Source organism: Diadema setosum, chromosome 20 (assembly GCF_964275005.1).
Source record: "Diadema setosum chromosome 20, eeDiaSeto1, whole genome shotgun sequence".
Lineage (NCBI taxonomy): Eukaryota > Metazoa > Echinodermata > Echinoidea > Diadematoida > Diadematidae > Diadema > Diadema setosum.
Genome location: NC_092704.1, coordinates 24937785 through 24956112, shown reverse-complemented (window position 1 = coordinate 24956112; position 18328 = coordinate 24937785). Strand labels below are relative to the sequence as shown.

General features: G+C 38.6%; 2 protein-coding genes across 2 annotated transcripts in view; one reads left to right on the top strand and one right to left on the bottom strand.

Moving 5' to 3' along the window:
- Positions 1–18328, bottom strand: part of LOC140243528 (uncharacterized) — a 78264-nt gene that overhangs the window by 37069 nt on the left and 22867 nt on the right. The window contains exons 4-5 of the mRNA XM_072323199.1: positions 16553–16693; positions 13962–14057 (exon numbers count right to left, since the gene is read on the bottom strand). Of these exons, the coding sequence (XP_072179300.1) occupies positions 13962–14057; positions 16553–16693 (237 nt within the window). The remainder of the gene's footprint in view (positions 1–13961; positions 14058–16552; positions 16694–18328) is intronic.
- Positions 754–7692, top strand: LOC140243733 (uncharacterized). Its single transcript, XM_072323398.1, has 2 exons — positions 754–985; positions 6980–7692. Exons 1-2 carry the CDS (start codon positions 754–756, stop codon positions 7690–7692), a joined length of 945 nt encoding a protein of 314 aa, XP_072179499.1.

Sequence of the window (18328 nt, the reverse complement as noted above, 5' to 3'; positions counted from 1 at the left end):
ACAGGATCATTAGTGGAAATTAGCTGCTTGACGGAGGTCTGTGCTTTCAGAGTGCTTCTCTAGTTTTCCATGTGGTTATATGCTGTGCTTGTATCATTTATGAACAATCAAATTAGAGTGCTTATCGCTTCTTATTAGTGTGAAGCAACGAGCAAAGAAATCTAGTCCATGCTCAAATAATAATAAAAAGGAGCAATGTTGAACAAAAAAAAAAAACAAACATTTTTTAATGAAATTGGATCAAACAATAAATTCACTGATTTGATGTTTTGATTCCTCCAAGGTAAGGTAATGTAAGCTACCATGTTTAGAGGACTGCATGATATCAAAATTGAAGATATTTTCTCATCCAAAACTTGTTTGAATATTGTATTCATGAGACTGTGTTGACATTGTCACTTCAATTTCCACTGATTTTACTGGGGCAGTTTAATTTCCAAGAAAAGAAACAGCCAACCCTTCTAAAAAAATCATTATGAAATACAGAAATGTTTGCTTGCATTAAACTTTCATGAATTTTGTAAGGGGCCAAGATTCTAAAAAGTAAAATGCACACAAATGGACCTGTCTATACAATGCACTGAATGCCAGTGGCAATTCTTGAAAGTTCCTTGCCGTGAAAAAGCTGTCAGCTCCAATTCGCAAAAGTTTCACACCACAAAAATTCCACAAATAGTATTCTGCAAGTACGCACATAGCACAAAAGTTTTCTCATGTTCTACTCTACTCCTCCAACAGTTTCTTGCGGCCACCATGATGACGTGGTTTGTACCAGTGGGGCACCTCCTCCTGGGCCTTTCCCTGGCCCTTATCCTCATGAGGGCCCCTGCTGGTGCTGGTGGGCAGGACGTGATCAAGCCCACCAAGCCCCAGCCTCCAAGACAGGAAGAGCCAGAGGTCTGTCGGCCCTGCTGTGAGAGGGGACTGCCTGGGCCCCCAGGGAACCCGGGGTATCCCGGGGTGCAAGGACCAGCTGGAATACCAGGTAAGCCTCAGGCTGCTTTTAGACTCACAGGTCTGAACCTACATGTAATTCAAATATAGTCCCTAGACTCAAACACGTGCGCAACAGGGAACTTTAACACAGGCGTACCAGCATGCATATGGATGTTGGGGGCAACAAGACCTCCTATCTCAAAAATTTCAAATGTTCGGGAGAGCAAAAGGACACGACTGCCAATTAAGCACTATAACAAATAGGATCACCTTTCCTTTGGCATGTCATGCTGGCTTCATTTTGGGGATAATAAGATTTGGACAGGACATCACTTACCCGATTAATTGACAATTAATCCAAAAAGTAATCTTCACCAAAGTTTGAGGTACAAGGTCTTGTCACCCCACTGACAATATATTTTTGGAGTGTGCTAGCATACACAATCTGTCACACACATTTTAACCCTTTCCTTACAAGGTCTTTGGTACATGTACAACAGGTTTCCAGAATGTAGACAAGACTGCCTGCATTTATGGCCTGAATTCATGTTCATTTGTGTTATGCTGCCCAGAAAATGGCTTTGATAGAAAGATTGGAATCTCTTCTATCAATATCAGTTTTCTTCGTGTATGAAAAACCATGTGTGTAGCAGTAACATTTGCCATTTTTCCAATGTAGTGTGCGCTTGTTTTGCTGTCAAACTCATATGAAGATGTACATAGCAATCAAGGCTGAGCTCAGGGATTAACTTAATGCTGAAAAATATGTTTTGGGAAATCACATTTAAGTGCACTGTCACATGGAAACTCAGTACATATTTAGCGTGTCAAATTCATTCATATCAGATGATCTGATAACAGTTTGTTGCCTGGTCTCAGAAGAAAACAAACAAACAAACAATCGCAAAAATCATCCGGTACAGGCTAATAATAAATTTGAACTTCAGGAAGTGTAAATTTGTGTTCATCAGTGCCCCATGTAAATTCATTAAACCTTTATTAAAACGGACATTTGGCACCTGCTCCTATCAAGCACATTAATGTCAAAAAGTGACATAAAAGCATGGTGGTTTTAACAGCACTTCAATTAAAAAAAAAAAAAACTGCTGAAATTCAAAGATAATGTTTGTGTTATAGCAACAACAAACAAAACATAACAAACACACAAACACTTTCCAGCTAGCCCCAATGTGCATTTAGGCAAGAGGAAAAATCAGATATCCATTCATTTTACTTGCCTATTGAACAGGATGTACATTGCTCAAGGCAAGAGCACATGTATGTTTCCAGCGACCTCAATTAAACAAAGTAGCCGCAGATGATAGAAATTTTGACAATAATTGGGCAATCAATTCCAAAATGTAAGACCTTTTGAATCTTGCAGTTTGCTTCAAGCCTATATGATGGCCAACACAAAATGATCACCGGGGTCAAGTATCTGATAATTCTAAAAGCAGGATATTTATTCTCTATCTAATTTGTGAGTGGAAAACCACTATCTTTATCATCAAGATTCTACTGACGACACAAGAAGGTTACCGTGTTATCTTGCATCCTCTAAAACATTATGTCTTGATGTCACCTAATAGGTGATTCCAATACATAGAAATGAAAGAAAAATATATTTGGTATTTCTATATAGGCAAATGTAAACAAGGAAATGTACTCCAGCAACAGCATAGTCAAAAGATGAAGACTGTCATTTTTGAGGACCCCGTCATACACTGCAATTGAAGACTCACAGATGTTCAAACTTTATCCACTCCAAAATTTAACTTGAACCATCCCTGCTCTATGAATTTGCTCTAATTAATTCAGTTTAACTTTATCTTTGAGGTGAATCGTATACATATATTTTTTGAAGAGATGAGAGGAAAATCAGAGAAAGTATCTGTGCCATTCACCGCCAAATCAGAGGGCAAGTTGGATCAGAATTGACACATGGTGCCACGATGACAACTTGCTTGCAGAGATAAAAGTATGTGTAAATTGAATGGGCTGGAGTTGTGCGTTCAAGAAATATGACTCACTTCAAAGCATCTGTGAGATATGATCGTTGCTGTCTAACCTTTAATGAGCTTTCAACGACATACATGTAAACGGTGCATTAAGATTAAAGCAGGTACTTGAAGGAGAGATCACCCCCTATGAGGGAGTTATCTTGGAAGAAACTGGGCAAATGCATACAGCAGATGAGCAAATATTTGAGTGAATTCTAGCAAGCATTCAGAAAATTACCACAGTTTGAATGTCAGGCTATTGGTGGCATGGCACCCAGTGGGGCTTTGAATTATCCCTTATGGTTATGTAATGAATTATTCATAGAATAAACATAAACCATAAAGTTTTACTGAATATGGATTAATTGATTCGAGTCCTGGAGGATGTAAAAACTTGACAATCATGAAACTTTGTGAAAGGTTATTTCCACTGTCATATATACATATTGATAACACTAACAAAATTAACAAAATTAAGAAAAAAAGTGGTTAATTAGTGCATAGTCTTACAGGAAATTTTGTGCTTTTTATAGAGCAAAGTCAGAGAGCAACTGATTGACAAATTGCCCTACATTGAAGTAAATAAGCACTGAATTGATTAGTGTTAGTAGTAGCCATGATAAAAAATCATGGGCGTACACACTCGAGTAGGATTCGAACCTACGACCTCCTGATCACCGGACAGGCGTCCTCTCCACTAGACCACCGAGCTTCTGCCCGACAGCAAGTGTTGGTTCTAATCCTTATAGCATGCAGCGGGTACTGCGTAATTATTCAAATTCCTGAAATTCTTTGGTTGAGAGGTGTTTTTAAGCAACTGATTGACAAATTGCCCTTCATCGATGCAAATACGCTATAATTTTTGCGTACATAAATTTTCGCGAATTGCCGCTGTCACACATTTTCGCGAGTGGTTAAATTCGCGATTGGGGGACCAGAGAAAATATGAAGTGGCAAAGAAAGTGTGAATTTTCAACTTACTAGCAAATAAGAACGATACTAGTTATACACTGCATGAAAAAAAAAACTTACCAAACTCTGCGAACTGGTAAGTTAGAATTCAACATTTTTGAAGTGGTTAAGTCCATTGTGCTAGATTTCTGACGAGTGGTACGAGGGGTTGCGATAATGGATTGGCTCTACAGTATTTGTAAGTAGACGTGGACTAGCCCGACCACCCCCAGATGCTGTTAATACGCTGTGCTGTGCGAATGCTACTTACAGCGACTGGGCTGTGTATACTAGTAGTTAGACGTGGACGTGCTACATGTATATGTACGTAAACAAGCTTAGCCAGTATGGTCTGTTCGGTAAGCCGTGACATGGTTTACTAGTACTTCGTATCATCAAGGCAAGGGATTCATTTTGGAAGGTAATATTTTCGCGTGTTGTTAATTTCGCGAATAGCTCCCGACTCGCGAAATTCGCGAAAATAAAACCCACGCGAAATATATAGCGTATACAGTAAGCACTGAATTGATCAGTGGTATGGTAGCCATGATAAAAGAAATCATGGGCGTACGTACTCGAGCAGGATTCAAACCTATGACATCCTGATCTCAGGACAGGCGTCATCTCCACAAGACCACCGAGCTTTCGCCTGACAGTAAGTGTTGGTTCTAATCCTTATAGCATGCAGCGGGTACTGCGTAATTATTCAAATTCCTGAAATTCTTTGGTTGAGAGGTGTTTTTAAGCAACTGATTGACAAATTGCCCTTCATCGATGCAAATACGCTATAATTTTTGCGTACATAAATTTTCGCGAATTGCCGCTGTCACACATTTTCGCGAGTGGTTAAATTCGCGATTGGGGGACCAGAGAAAATATGAAGTGGCAAAGAAAGTGTGAATTTTCAACTTACTAGCAAATAAGAACGATACTAGTTATACACTGCATGAAAAAAAAAACTTACCAAACTCTGCGAACTGGTAAGTTAGAATTCAACATTTTTGAAGTGGTTAAGTCCATTGTGCTAGATTTCTGACGAGTGGTACGAGGGGTTGCGATAATGGATTGGCTCTACAGTATTTGTAAGTAGACGTGGACTAGCCCGACCACCCCCAGATGCTGTTAATACGCTGTGCTGTGCGAATGCTACTTACAGCGACTGGGCTGTGTATACTAGTAGTTAGACGTGGACGTGCTACATGTATATGTACGTAAACAAGCTTAGCCAGTATGGTCTGTTCGGTAAGCCGTGACATGGTTTACTAGTACTTCGTATCATCAAGGCAAGGGATTCATTTTGGAAGGTAATATTTTCGCGTGTTGTTAATTTCGCGAATAGCTCCCGACTCGCGAAATTCGCGAAAATAAAACCCACGCGAAATATATAGCGTATACAGTAAGCACTGAATTGATCAGTGGTATGGTAGCCATGATAAAAGAAATCATGGGCGTACGTACTCGAGCAGGATTCAAACCTATGACATCCTGATCTCAGGACAGGCGTCATCTCCACAAGACCACTGAGCTTTCGCCTGACAGTAAGTGTTGGTTCTTATCCTTATAGCATGCAGCGGGTACTGCGTAATTATTCAAATTCATGAAATTCTTTGGTACAGAGGGTTTTTTTAAGCACCTGATTGACAAATTGCCCTACATCGACGTAAATAAGCACAGAATTTCATGAATTTGAAAAATCAGAGATGTGTGCAACCCATTTCATCATAGTGTCCAATATGAGAATGTGTCAGTTTAAACAAATAAGATCTCAATGAATGCTGACAGCATAATCTCTACACTTGCTTTCAAAAAATATCATCTGTATAAAAATATCTAAAGGTAGCCAATTTGAAAGACCACTGTAAGGGATTTCAATATTACTTCAAAGTTTTGAATAACTTGCCACAAACATTTTGGGAGAGGAGCATGCTGTATCAGTGTGTGTGGGAGTCAAAATACTGTGACGACATTGTGTATAACTTAATTCATTTGTAGAAAGTGTGCATCATGTCAAAAGAAAGAGAGTCAGATTGGCAAAAGAGCCAATACTGATTGTTTTGTTTTGTTTTTTTAACCTGTTGAGGACAGACTGATTTTGCTATAATATGTACTTCCCATATAAATCTGCCCGAGTATTCTCGGGACTCGTTTTCAATGTGTTAATACATTTCAGCATATGGTTCAATTCATATTAAAAAAATTTAAAAAAATGCAGGTGAGGCATGTAATAAAGATATCATGTAGAAACTTTGATGATCCAAGACATAACATGAAAACTTTCATCAAAGCGGTAATCATTTCCCCATGCATTTAATGTAACTTAACCAAATGTTGTGTAATGGCACAAATCAATATGGATAGAAGTGTATTATCTAAAATTGAATTAATACAATCAAAATGCTTTTATCATATCAAATATATCATATCCTAACTTAAAAAAAAAAGAATAAAAAACTTTTTGGGCAAAAACAAATGAGGCCAGACCATCACCACACCCTTGTTGTGACAGGTTTCATATTCAAATCAATTCCTGTCTGGTACCCCCGTTGTCTATCTGCACTCTAAAAAGAACTCCCCGTGCTGTGTTTTACTTCTTAGGAAAAGTCAGGACACCCTCAATTGGGGAAAAGGGGGGAGTGTAGAGGAAAACCCAAATTTTTTCCAAGGCTCGCGGGGTTATCGGACCTGCTAAGGTGTCACAAAGGAGTGGATTCTCCTGGGGCGCAGATGGCTGTCAACACCGTCGGCTGCTGAATGTAGCGCGTAAGGGCACGGCGGAAAGACAGCAATTACATGGCTTTTAACTCTGGCAAGTTCAAGACCCAGCGATCTACTGCTGACATTTTCAACTTTGAAGTCTCAAAGTGTATTGGACCTAAGATCAATCATCATTATCAATGCCGTACATTTAGTGAAAAAAGTCAAACCTGTCTTAGAGGCCACCTGCTGTCAATAGACATGTCTTGTGCAATCCGTAATTGTCTATATGTGCAAATATCACAGGCTTCTTCAGAGCAAACTAAATAAATGTGTTTCAGACCCTTTAGTAGAGAAGATATTGAACTATGTTTTCTGGTCTTCCTTTCCATCATCAGGCAACCACGGAAACAATGGCAACAATGGTCCCCCTGGGGTCCAGGGGCCAAAAGGTGATCATGGGCCGATGGGCCCTCCTGGACCTATTGGGATCAAAGGTGAGCCAGGATTGATTGGACTACCTGGAAAAGTGGGTCCAGTGGGTCCAGTGGGTCCAGTGGGTCCCGCTGGTCCAAATGGAATACCAGGGACTCCCGGCAAGCCAGGTACTGGAATTCAGGGACTACGCGGGCCGAGGGGGCACCGCGGTCCAAAGGGAGAGCCGGGCAACGGTGGCCGTCGCTCCCACAACCTGAGGTCCAGCGGTCGCTGGTCGGCATTCTCATTCGGTAACACCAACATCATCACCGCATCAAGCCATGATGACATGATACTCCACTTTGACCACCAGTTCGTGAACATCGGCGACGACTTTGACCAGGAGCGCAGCATCTTTACCTGCAGCATCAATGGAACGTACTACTTCGTCATGCACGCAAACAAGTGGTCGAATTCACGCAACCTCTACATCAAGCTGATGCTGAACGGGGAGATGGTGAGTGCAATCTATGAGGACGCCGGCTACGACTACTACGACGGCATCAGCAACAGTTTGCTCTTACACCTGCAACGTGGTGATCGCGTGTGGCTACAACTTCACAGCAATAACGAAGTGTACGGAGGATTGGCACGTATGACGACTTTCACTGGTTGGTTAGTAATGGAGGACTGAACGCACATTTAACGTACTGCAACGATCTTCTGAACATGCGTGCCTGACAACAGACAGACTGTCTGTATATATACTAGCTGCCATGCAGTTTCCAGTGACTAGAAAATCAGGAACAGAAACTACATCAAAGATCTAGATTTTGGATGAATCAAAGTCTTTAATACCATCTTATGTTTTTGTTTTTTACTATGTCCTTGACATGAAAACATATAAAGACATTATGAGACTTATCAGGTTATTGTTGTTATGTCGTTCGTGTCTTTGCATGGAGTGCCCTGGAATGACAAAAATGTAAAAGCTGTGTTTCTTTTTACCTCCACCAAGGGAGGAGGTTCAATGTTCTCATTACCATTTGTTTGTTTGTCCATGTACAAAATAACTCAAAAAGTAGTAAACGGATTTTAATGAAACTGGCAGGAAAAGTTGAGAATGACACAAGGAACAGATTATTAAATTTTGGTAGTGATCCGGAACTTTTTATGGATTTTATAAAGGATTTTCGATATTTTGGCAGGTAAGGTAAATGAACTTGGGGAGTTAAAGCTGCATATTTTTTAGGTTTTCATACGTGCAGTAAAGTGCATGCTCTAGTTTCTGCTAGGGTGAGGCGTGCCGCACAGCTGAGGGTTGATGACGTCATAAAAGGCTTCTATACTGGGAATTCGGGCAATTTTCAGCATGCATACGTCTGGGTGGAAATGACTGCTCTCCATGGAAAAACAAAATCATTGGTGGAAATTAGCTGCATGGCGGAGGTCTGCGCTCTCAGAGTGGTTCTCTAGTTTAAACATGTGCAATTTTCAGTGATGGGACAAATGTGGCATTGTTGGGCTGTTTACAGTATGGAAATCCACTCAGCCACTGAACTACACAACGATCTGTCACTGGCATGAAATCCAAAGTGAATGTACGTGCACAAGGGCAAAAGTACCATGGCAACTGGGCATATCCTTTCTCCTGGGAGTAATGTACATACAGTCTAACCTCACCTATGATGACCTCACACAAGGTGAAAAACTAGCTCATGTGGAAGAAAATGTCTAACCCAGATAGACATCAACATGTGTTCATTCTATTGTGTAAGTCAACATTTAAGTAAAATAGTCACAGGATTTTCTCTAGTCTCCTTGGATTTGACCTAAGCCCGCCACTATAAGACTCTGGACTGAGAGACTTTGGATCTGATATAAACAAGAGTGTTTATTCAAAGGCTATTGTGATTTATTTCAGATCCAAAGTCTGTCAGTCGTATAGTCATGAGTCGTATAGTGTGCTGCGGTTTACTGTATTGTGCAGTCATGAGTATTAAATGGTTCCACATTATCCAGACCTCCCAACTATTTTGAATTTTGAAGAAAGAATCTGAATTTTGACCATTTCCAGCTCTTTGTTTCAGTATGAGTTTCTTATTTTTCTTGATAATTTCTATAGGAGATATGCTTTTTCTTTTCAACTTTCGAGACAAATCATCCCTATTTTACAGTTAGACAGGTAGGGAGGTCTGCATATCAAATACACTTTATAGTACCTGACAATGCGAATATTTACTACTTTCTCTCAAACTCTACAAGAATGCAATGCAAGAACCCTGAACTATATAATATGATAAACAAAGAAATCCAGTAGAAAGTGATTTGATAAAGAATTGAGTCCTACTTGGAATACAGCAGTATTACAGTCAAGGTTATCTTTATGCCCTGCCTGTTATAAGAGTCAATTGTACTTGTCACTTAGTCCCAAGCATTCACAATGATGCCGGTCCTGGACATCGTGTAAGAAGAAAAATGGCAGGAAGAAGACAATCTATTGATTATAATGTTTAGATCATTATCTTATTACAAAGGGCTGGTTAAATCACAATTTAGACATATGCCGCCACTTTGATGATGAGATCTTTTTTTTTTTTAATGTTCTTTGCTGGGAACTTAGAGCCAGGAATTTTTGGAAGAGTGAAGATAAAGGGCAATGATTTCATGATGAGTGCACTGATATCACCCTGCTGCTCCTAATGCAAACCAAATGTACTGATGTAAATATGCAATCTATTTTGTACAGTTTGGATGCAATCTCGACAAATCAGGTGGACTACATGTATGTACATACTATCAAAGAAAACATATCTGCTTGAAAATCAGCAGTTACCTTCAGGAATAGTAATATTTTTGTCTGTTCCACTATTTTGGCTGAAATGTATGAATTTTCAAATGTAATTCTTGAATTTGCAAAAAAAAAAAGGTCAGAAATTCATACTTAGACCTAAATAACAGACATTTATGTGATAAATGATTATTTTGTCCATAACTAGTAATTCTATTTCATATCATTTTAGAAAATTTTATCAAATCATACTTCATCATAATGGCTTGATGTATTAAAGATTAAAAAAACACAGTCCTGTCATTACAAAACTGTTCCATGTGATTGTTTGTTTGTTTTTTTAATTCTTTTTCATCTAGGTCCAAATATTGGTTAAACTTCACGTGTTGAATATTTGTTATACAGTGTGAATTGTCTAATTTCTCACAACGCCCTGTTCTTCATTCTCTGACTGAAGCCAGATCAGTCATGTGGTTAGACCAGGGAATTGCCCTTGATACAGTATCACAATAAATCTTCTTTAATACAAACTGTTACATCTCATTTTAAACATGCTTCTTGAGTCCTTGTGAGTACCAGTAATTGTGAAATTTCACACTCAGACCTTGATCTCTGACCTCAAGAAAGGGTCAAAACCTCACATCTAATATATACTCTGAGGCCTGAATTCTCAAAGGTGGAATAACTTTATTACACCGCTTATTCAGCCGATTTATTATGCCTCTTATGCAAATCAGGCCCTCGTCACGCAAAATGACACAATTTAGTCCCCAGAATCTATTCTCAAAGGCGGAATAACTTATTCCCGGAATAACTATTCCGTGGAATAGTTATTCCAACTTTGAGAATTCGGGCCTTTTTGTATGATCACACAAGTTTTCAGTGGGCAACTTCAAGCCATCATCAAGCTAATAAAAGCAGTTAAATATGATGGCACACATGAAGTAAAAAACAAACAAACTTGAAAATGGAAAGAAAAAATACAGATCAGGGCCCCGTTTCATAAACCTTGTTATCAGTGACAAGTTGTGATAGTTGTTATAAGCTACTGACATCCTTGCATTTGATTGGCCGAGAGTAAATTTGTCACAGAATGTGGCAGTTATCGCTGATAACAATTTTCATAAAATGGGACCCCAGGTATCCTTATATATATTTGTGGTTGGGACATAAAATAGGATATTAAAGGATCTCTTACCCATATTGAGTTAAGTTGTCCCTACTGTAAAGTTTTCCATAATGGAAATTTAAAAAAGAGAGAGAAAAAAACCAAACAAACAAAGGAGTCAAAAATTGAGAAGTTACATTTTGTACGTAAGTGTACCTATGTCACATCTTAACCCGCTGAGGACGAGTCTCGAGTATACTCGGGCAAACGTCTATGGGAAATGCGTGTTGTAGCAAAATCAAACCGTCCTCAACGGGTTAATATTAGTGGTGATGTGAGCCAACTGAAGAATCAAATGAAATCTACTATGATGATGTTCTCATGATATGCAGCCCTTTCTCAAATAGAGTAAAAGTGCATTGATATATCGCTTCCTCAATGTGAACTTTTCACACTGAAAACCCATGTGGCATTAAGTGTTGCTGTGATGCTTGGTTTCCATGGAAACACCCCAGCGGAAGAGTCAATGTGCACATAATATAATATTGAGAGCATCTGTAAATGTTTCAGTTCTGGCAGACAGTGAGACGAGATGAGTAAAATGTCACATGTGGGTGAACTCCTCTTCAAGGCGTCGCATTCTTGATCATCTCGGCCAATCTTGCTATTGAAATGACGAGGGCATTTGGCGCTGATTAGCTCCCGACTATTTGCATTTCGAGAAATGGATTTTACGGTGGCCTTAAACCTTAAGCTTTATGACTGGCAGTGTTTTTAATGCCAGTAGGAGCTGTCACCACAAGACAACCACATGAGACTCTACAAAGATATAAAACACATTTATGAGAGCTAGTGTGCTGTTTAGCTGTAAATATGCCTTCTAATTCCAAGTTATCGAATTGCTATCGATGATTCAAAATGTGCCGCTTAGCTGTAAACATGCCTTCCCATTCCAGGCCATCAAACTGACTAAGGCAATCAAGACTTTGAAATGAGCGGAGCATGTAGATTTCTTGTGCTTAGATGGTTTCGCGATTTGAACCATTTCCAGGAACACTTGTTTGCATGATAGTACTTGTACTCTTTGAGAGATAGAGATTTTTAACATGTTCGCACCACAACCTGCTAATATTCAATCACAATCAAATAGACAGAATATATCTAAACTTTAAAGCTGCATTAGGATAGCATTCGTGACATTTTAACTATTTGGTGAATGCATTGTATCCAATTTTCAAAAACCACAAAAACAGCAGTGGAATTATAAATGAAATCAATCTTGTGATAGCTTATGAATGATGACATACAGAATGAACCAAATTTGATGGTTTCCAGGAATTCCCTGAAAATAAAAACCTTCCCCCTGATGTTCATTTGACCTGGTGCTGCTGAGAAGTTTGCTGTGATGAACTTTTAACTTATTGAATACAAGTCCCAAGAATACTCGGGCAGGTGTCTATGGGAAATGTGTGTTGTAGAAAAATAATTCTATTGTCAATGGGTTAATCAATGCTTCTTCATAGTGTAGCAGATTAAGTTATTCATTATGTCACAGATCTTATGTGCACTAAGGCCAATTGGATATTGCTCATACATTAGCCAAATTGTGTCCATTAAAATACTTTTAACATGTCTATTAAATAATTGTACAAAGTGACTTTTCCAAAGGGTGTATTCGACATCATTTTGATGTCAAACTGCTAAGATAGAGCTTGAGGTGTGATATGATTAAATCTGGCTCATCACAATGAACCAAAATGACTGTATTCTTTATGTACAATCTTTCATTTCATAACTTTGAAGAGTCTGCATCTTTTACAGGTGTCCATATAATCCACAAAAACACAATTTTTGGAAGAAAAAAAAGTTCACAGTTTACTAGATATCTTTAGTCAATAATACCTCCATTATTTGAAGCCTTTGTTTTTTACATTGTAATTCATTTTTCTGAAGTATTCCCAACATATATTTTTGTTTATATTGTACATAATATGACACAAAGAATGTCTACCCCACAGAATGAGCATCAAAACGAACATTACAAGTGTGCTGCTAGTATGCTAGTTTGATCTACGTACTATTATCAACTGGATGCACCTGCAGATTTTCATTGGGCACGGATTTGTGTTTTACGGTAAAGACAGGATATGTCTGTGTTTTTATAACATGCTTTTCTTCCCTATCCTACAAGGGCCGGAAGTCCGGAAATTGTAAACATATTCTTAGGAGTATCACGTGGCCGTAAATGTAATCCTTCAAAACAACAGTGCAGCAACTACGGCAAGCTCCCGATGTGTTCAACAGACCGCATTACATTATCTTCTGACCATTTATCTGTGGTGAATTATGAAATGTGACCCTGCATCACTAAACCAATGAAAAGTCATCAGACATGGATTTTTAGTTCAGGGCAGATTCTGAAAGAGCAGACTCTAAGCTTTAAAATGATGTATAACTCTAATCAAATGGACTCCCCTAACCTATCTAAATACTAGAAAGAATGCACATACTCTGGAAAAGTGAACTGAAAAGAGGCTATGAAGTACAGGGTCTATTCAAGCGTTTTATAATCTTCACCAAGCCGTGCTAGCTGCGCGATGAAAGGGACAAAGCACAGGATGTAAACCACTGGAGCAACAATAATGAAGGGATTATCAGATTAAGCTGAAATTGAGCGTGTTTAAGAAACACATTCTGTCCATGATTAATGCCAAATTTCAAAGCAGTAGCATTATCCTTTCAGAAGTTATTAGACTTGAAAGTGAAGAGTGTGCAAAGGATTTTAAGACATGAAAAGGGGCCTCTTTAGACATGCCTGATCATTCTACTCTCCCACAAGAAAGGGTTGTGGAAAAACCGCTGAAAACACACTTTCCCATTCATGTTGTGATCCCAAACTAAAGAATAATGTAGAAGAAGGATAGCTCTTTCAGAAAATATGAAAAACTCAAAATTGACTCGGTTGACCGATTTCACCGTTTGAGTCCTCACGTAACATCAAGTGCAACTTTTTGTTGGTTTTGTGTCGCACGGTCACATATGGAATGCTTGAGAATGCACTTACCTCAAGAAGGTCATCATGAAAAGTTGCTGTCAAAATTTCCTTTCCTGATTTCCACTTGTCATATGCATCATCTCTATAGGTGCGAGTGTACAACATCTTTCAGAGAAAGAATTAAAGATAGATAGATAGATAGATAGATAGATAGATAGATAGATAGATAGATGGATGGATGGAAAGAGAGAAAAGAGAGATCTTATATTTTCATATGATCAACAATCAAAGACCAAAGACACAAAAATATGCAGTCATTCACAGGCAAAATCTAGATACATAGGAAGTAAATCTACTGGCACTATATGGCTTTTTATCTAAGCCTCTTGAAAGGAGAAAAAAATTACGAGCAAATTCAGGGAATTTCAAATGCTATTTCTAAACTTGCGTTGGATGAGATACAATACATCAATACCAGTAACAGTTTCTATATTTCTTTGCTTGTTTGGTTATTCATTACATCTTGTTTATTACACCCACATCTGCTTTAGAAATCAATAGGTGGATATGTAAAGGTATTCAAGTGCTTCTGAAAACTCAGCAATTCATAATCATTTCCATTATCATCATCATCACCACCACCACCACCACCACCACCACTACCACCAATATCATATCATATCATATCATATCATATCATCACCACCACCACCATCATCATCATCATCATCACCACCATCACCACCACCACTACCACCAATATCATATCATATCATATCATATCATATCATATCATATCATATCATATCATATCATAATCATATCATATCATATCATATCGTCTGTTGAGAATGAGAAGGGCGTTAAGTGGTCTCGAACACTATGGGTTTAGTGGCAACTTAACGCCCTTATCATTCTCAACCGACGATATCATATCATCACCACCACCACCACCACCATCATCATCATCATCACCACTACCACAAATATCATATCATATGATATGATATGATATGATATGATATGATATCATATCATATCATATCATATTATATCATCACCACCACCACCATCATCATCATCATCATCACCACCATCACCACCACCACCAATATCATATCATATCATATCATATCATATCATATCATATCATATCATATCATATCATATCATATCATATCATCACCACCATCACCATCATCATCATCATCACCACCATCACCACCACCACCAATATCATATCATATCATATATCATATCATATCATATCATATCATATCATCACCACCACCATCATCATCGTCATCATCATCACCACCATCACCATTACCATCACCAGCTCCATCACTATCACCATCATGCCACTGCAGCAAGAGTTGACTGCAGCCATCCTGACCAAATCCTGCATCACATCGCAGAGGAAACAGAGGACTGCCACCTTCAGAAGTTTCTGTGAGGGCCTACAGAACTTGTTAAACCAAGTGATGCTGCTCTGGACTGGATCAGCAGCTTGGATATAATCCTATGATATCCCCTTTGTATAACATCATACGACGGACGAAAAAAGACATCTTTTCATAAAATTGGGGGGGGGGGGGGGCCTGCCCCCTGATTAAACCTGGAAGGGGTACCAGAAATATTTTTTGCCCTCCCCCCCCCCACCCCTGTAGATAGTTTAATGTTCTCTGCAAGAGTCTCTTTCTTGGTTTTATTGATTGTACCTTGTGGTCTTGAACCAGAAATCAGGAAGTTTGTAACCCTCTGTATTCGTAACCAGGGTCTTTCATCTCTCTTTCCCTATGTCCACACTATCTCAGATCAGTCTATTATTCTTTATTTCCTCTACAACTCACGATGAGCTTGTAGCGACTCAGGGTACTTTTTTGGGGGGGTCTTTTTCCTGTGTTGGAGGAAGGTCCTACACATCCATCTAGTCAAACTCTTTGGCCCGAATTCACGAAGGTGGCACAATTGAAATCATGGTTCAAACCATGGACAATTTGTATGGAGCCCCAAGTGTCGCATGGCCTATTTGGCTGACAAAATGACTGATTTCGTAATGAAATAGGCCATGTGACACTTGGCACTCCATACAAATTGTCCATGGTTTCAATTGTACCACCTTTGTGAATTTAAGGGTTAATGCACCATGGTGAAAACCCTCCATGTGCCACATTATTCTGAGATGTCAACACAGACATGCTTTGAGAAAACATTTTGTTTTTCAAATCCATGTAACTTTATAGATTTTGTTACACTGGACATGTGATGAGCAAATTTCTAGAGCAAATGACAAGTCTTTTCTATGATGTAAATTCTTATCACAAATTTGTATTTTTTGTTGTTGTCAAGGCATGGCTTTTGCACACAAAACAGTGACAGAAACTTAGAATTTACTTGCAAATCCAATAGGGAACATCAACTGATATTCAATCACACCACAATACAAGCTACATGTGAGAGGAATGGAATTATGAATGAAGCTTCAATTGTACTATGGCATTTGGCAATTTATCAATTGGTTCAGATTTGCATGTTTGAGCAGAATATGCGAACTTGGCACGCCGTCAACTGAATCAGGCATCTGAACGTGGCACATAAAGAGTTAAACCAACCACCCTCACTCCTCAATGACTTGAACAAATGTGAGACCAACATACTGGCTCTGTGTGAACAACAAAGTGGAAGATCTGATTCCGACGCATCTTGAGGAAGATGTAGGCCGCATCCAGATGCTCTGCCTTCTGCAGCTCACGGTATAGATCCAGCAGCGCCTCCCAGTGGTCCTTTGTGACACGGATCTGAAGGGGGATGGGTGGGGTGGGGGAGGGGCAGAACATAAGAGAGAGAGAGAAAGATGTTGTGAAGAAGTTGTAGCTCACTGTCTCTAAGCAGCTAATTCTGCTGTAGAAATGAAAGCTTAAGCCTTCCACTATGTGTTGAAGCTTTATGATACTTGAAAAGAATAAATTATCCAAGGAGAATGGCAGAAGTTTCAATACAACCTGATATCAAACAAGAAAGTTACAGCATTTCACAAGTTTCTTAAAACTCTGATATTTGGTTACAATCACATCAATATTCTGCAAGATAAGACAATGATGAAATTGGCCCTCAATTCTCCCATTGGTTAAATTCACAGAACATGACAAGAATTCATGTTACAGTCAATAGATTAGCAACTACAATTGCTTTCCCCTCAGACATAATCTCACTACAAGTATATTACAATATTGCAAATTTCTATTGAAATTTAAAAACCTTTATTATGGCTATTCAATTTAATCAAAAAAAAAAAGAAAAAAAAAAGAAATCTACTCGAGAATTATGAGCAAGTAAATATGAGTTTTGGAGGTGAGAATATCAACCCCTAATTTTGAATGAATACCAGTATGTGGTGGACAAATAGTATCAGTTTTTATAGCATGTAGAAATTTGAAGTCAGACATTAATTCATTTCACATCCAATTTCCATAAAACTAGTAGAGTCAAACCCATCTATAGCGGCCACTCTAGGGAGATGAAAAAAGTGGCTGTTGTAGACAGGTGGCCACTTTAACATGACTTTTCTACTGGCGGGAATTGAGTTTAGTGGTCATATATGGCAGGTGGCCGCTATGGACAGATGGTCGCTATGGCAGGTTTGACTGCACTTCCAATTTGTTCACATGATTTCATGTTTTATGTATTCAGGACAACTTTAGAAACAAGTGGAATTCATATTGTCCCTGCCATTTGCCTTGTGCTTTCTTTTCACATTTGTGCAAGAAATTGCACAGATTTGGGGACATCCATAGCAATCACACTTGTAAGTCCTGTATGTCTGATGCACAAAGCTGGTAATAGATGTGAGACAGTATAAGAATTATAAATGAGCATGTGGGTTCCTATAATTCTGTACTATGTATTTAACAGAAAAAAATGCTGTAAGATCCATTATCACAGCACACATGTACAATAAAGTATACATGTAAAATGACATTCAATATGGAGCTTTCATAGATTCTTACAGATCCATATCACAGCACACATATGTACAATTGTATGTACATTGTATGTAAAATGACATTTAATATGGAACTTTCATGGGTTCTCACATGGAATATCCAAGAACCATTGTTACAGAACATCATCATTTTACTCACAAGAGAAAATGCCTTTTGAATGAGACACACAAATCTAATATACAAGAGAGTGGGCCCATCCATCTCCCCCCCCCCCCAAAAAAAAAAAAAACAAAAAAAAAAACAACAACAACAAAAACACAAAAAACAAAAACAAAAACAAAAACAAAGCTCAATATGGGCTATTCAGATATCTTGTCATATGGCAGAGTTTGACGTATGAAAATACTTGATTCCCTAAAAGAGCATTCTTAACGGATTTTTACGATTCTTCATTCTTTTGAATGGGATGGATTATCAATGCCGGATGCT

What these genes read in the sequence shown, in the direction of transcription:
- LOC140243733 (XM_072323398.1), top strand. Translation starts at nt 754, where the DNA reads ATGATGACGTGGTTTGTACCAGTGGGGCACCTCCTCCTGGGCCTTTCC. An exon ending in AGGACCAGCTGGAATACCAG is followed by an intron (nt 986 to 6,979) that starts GTAAGCCTCAGG and finishes TTCCATCATCAG; the next exon opens with GCAACCACGGAAACAATGGC.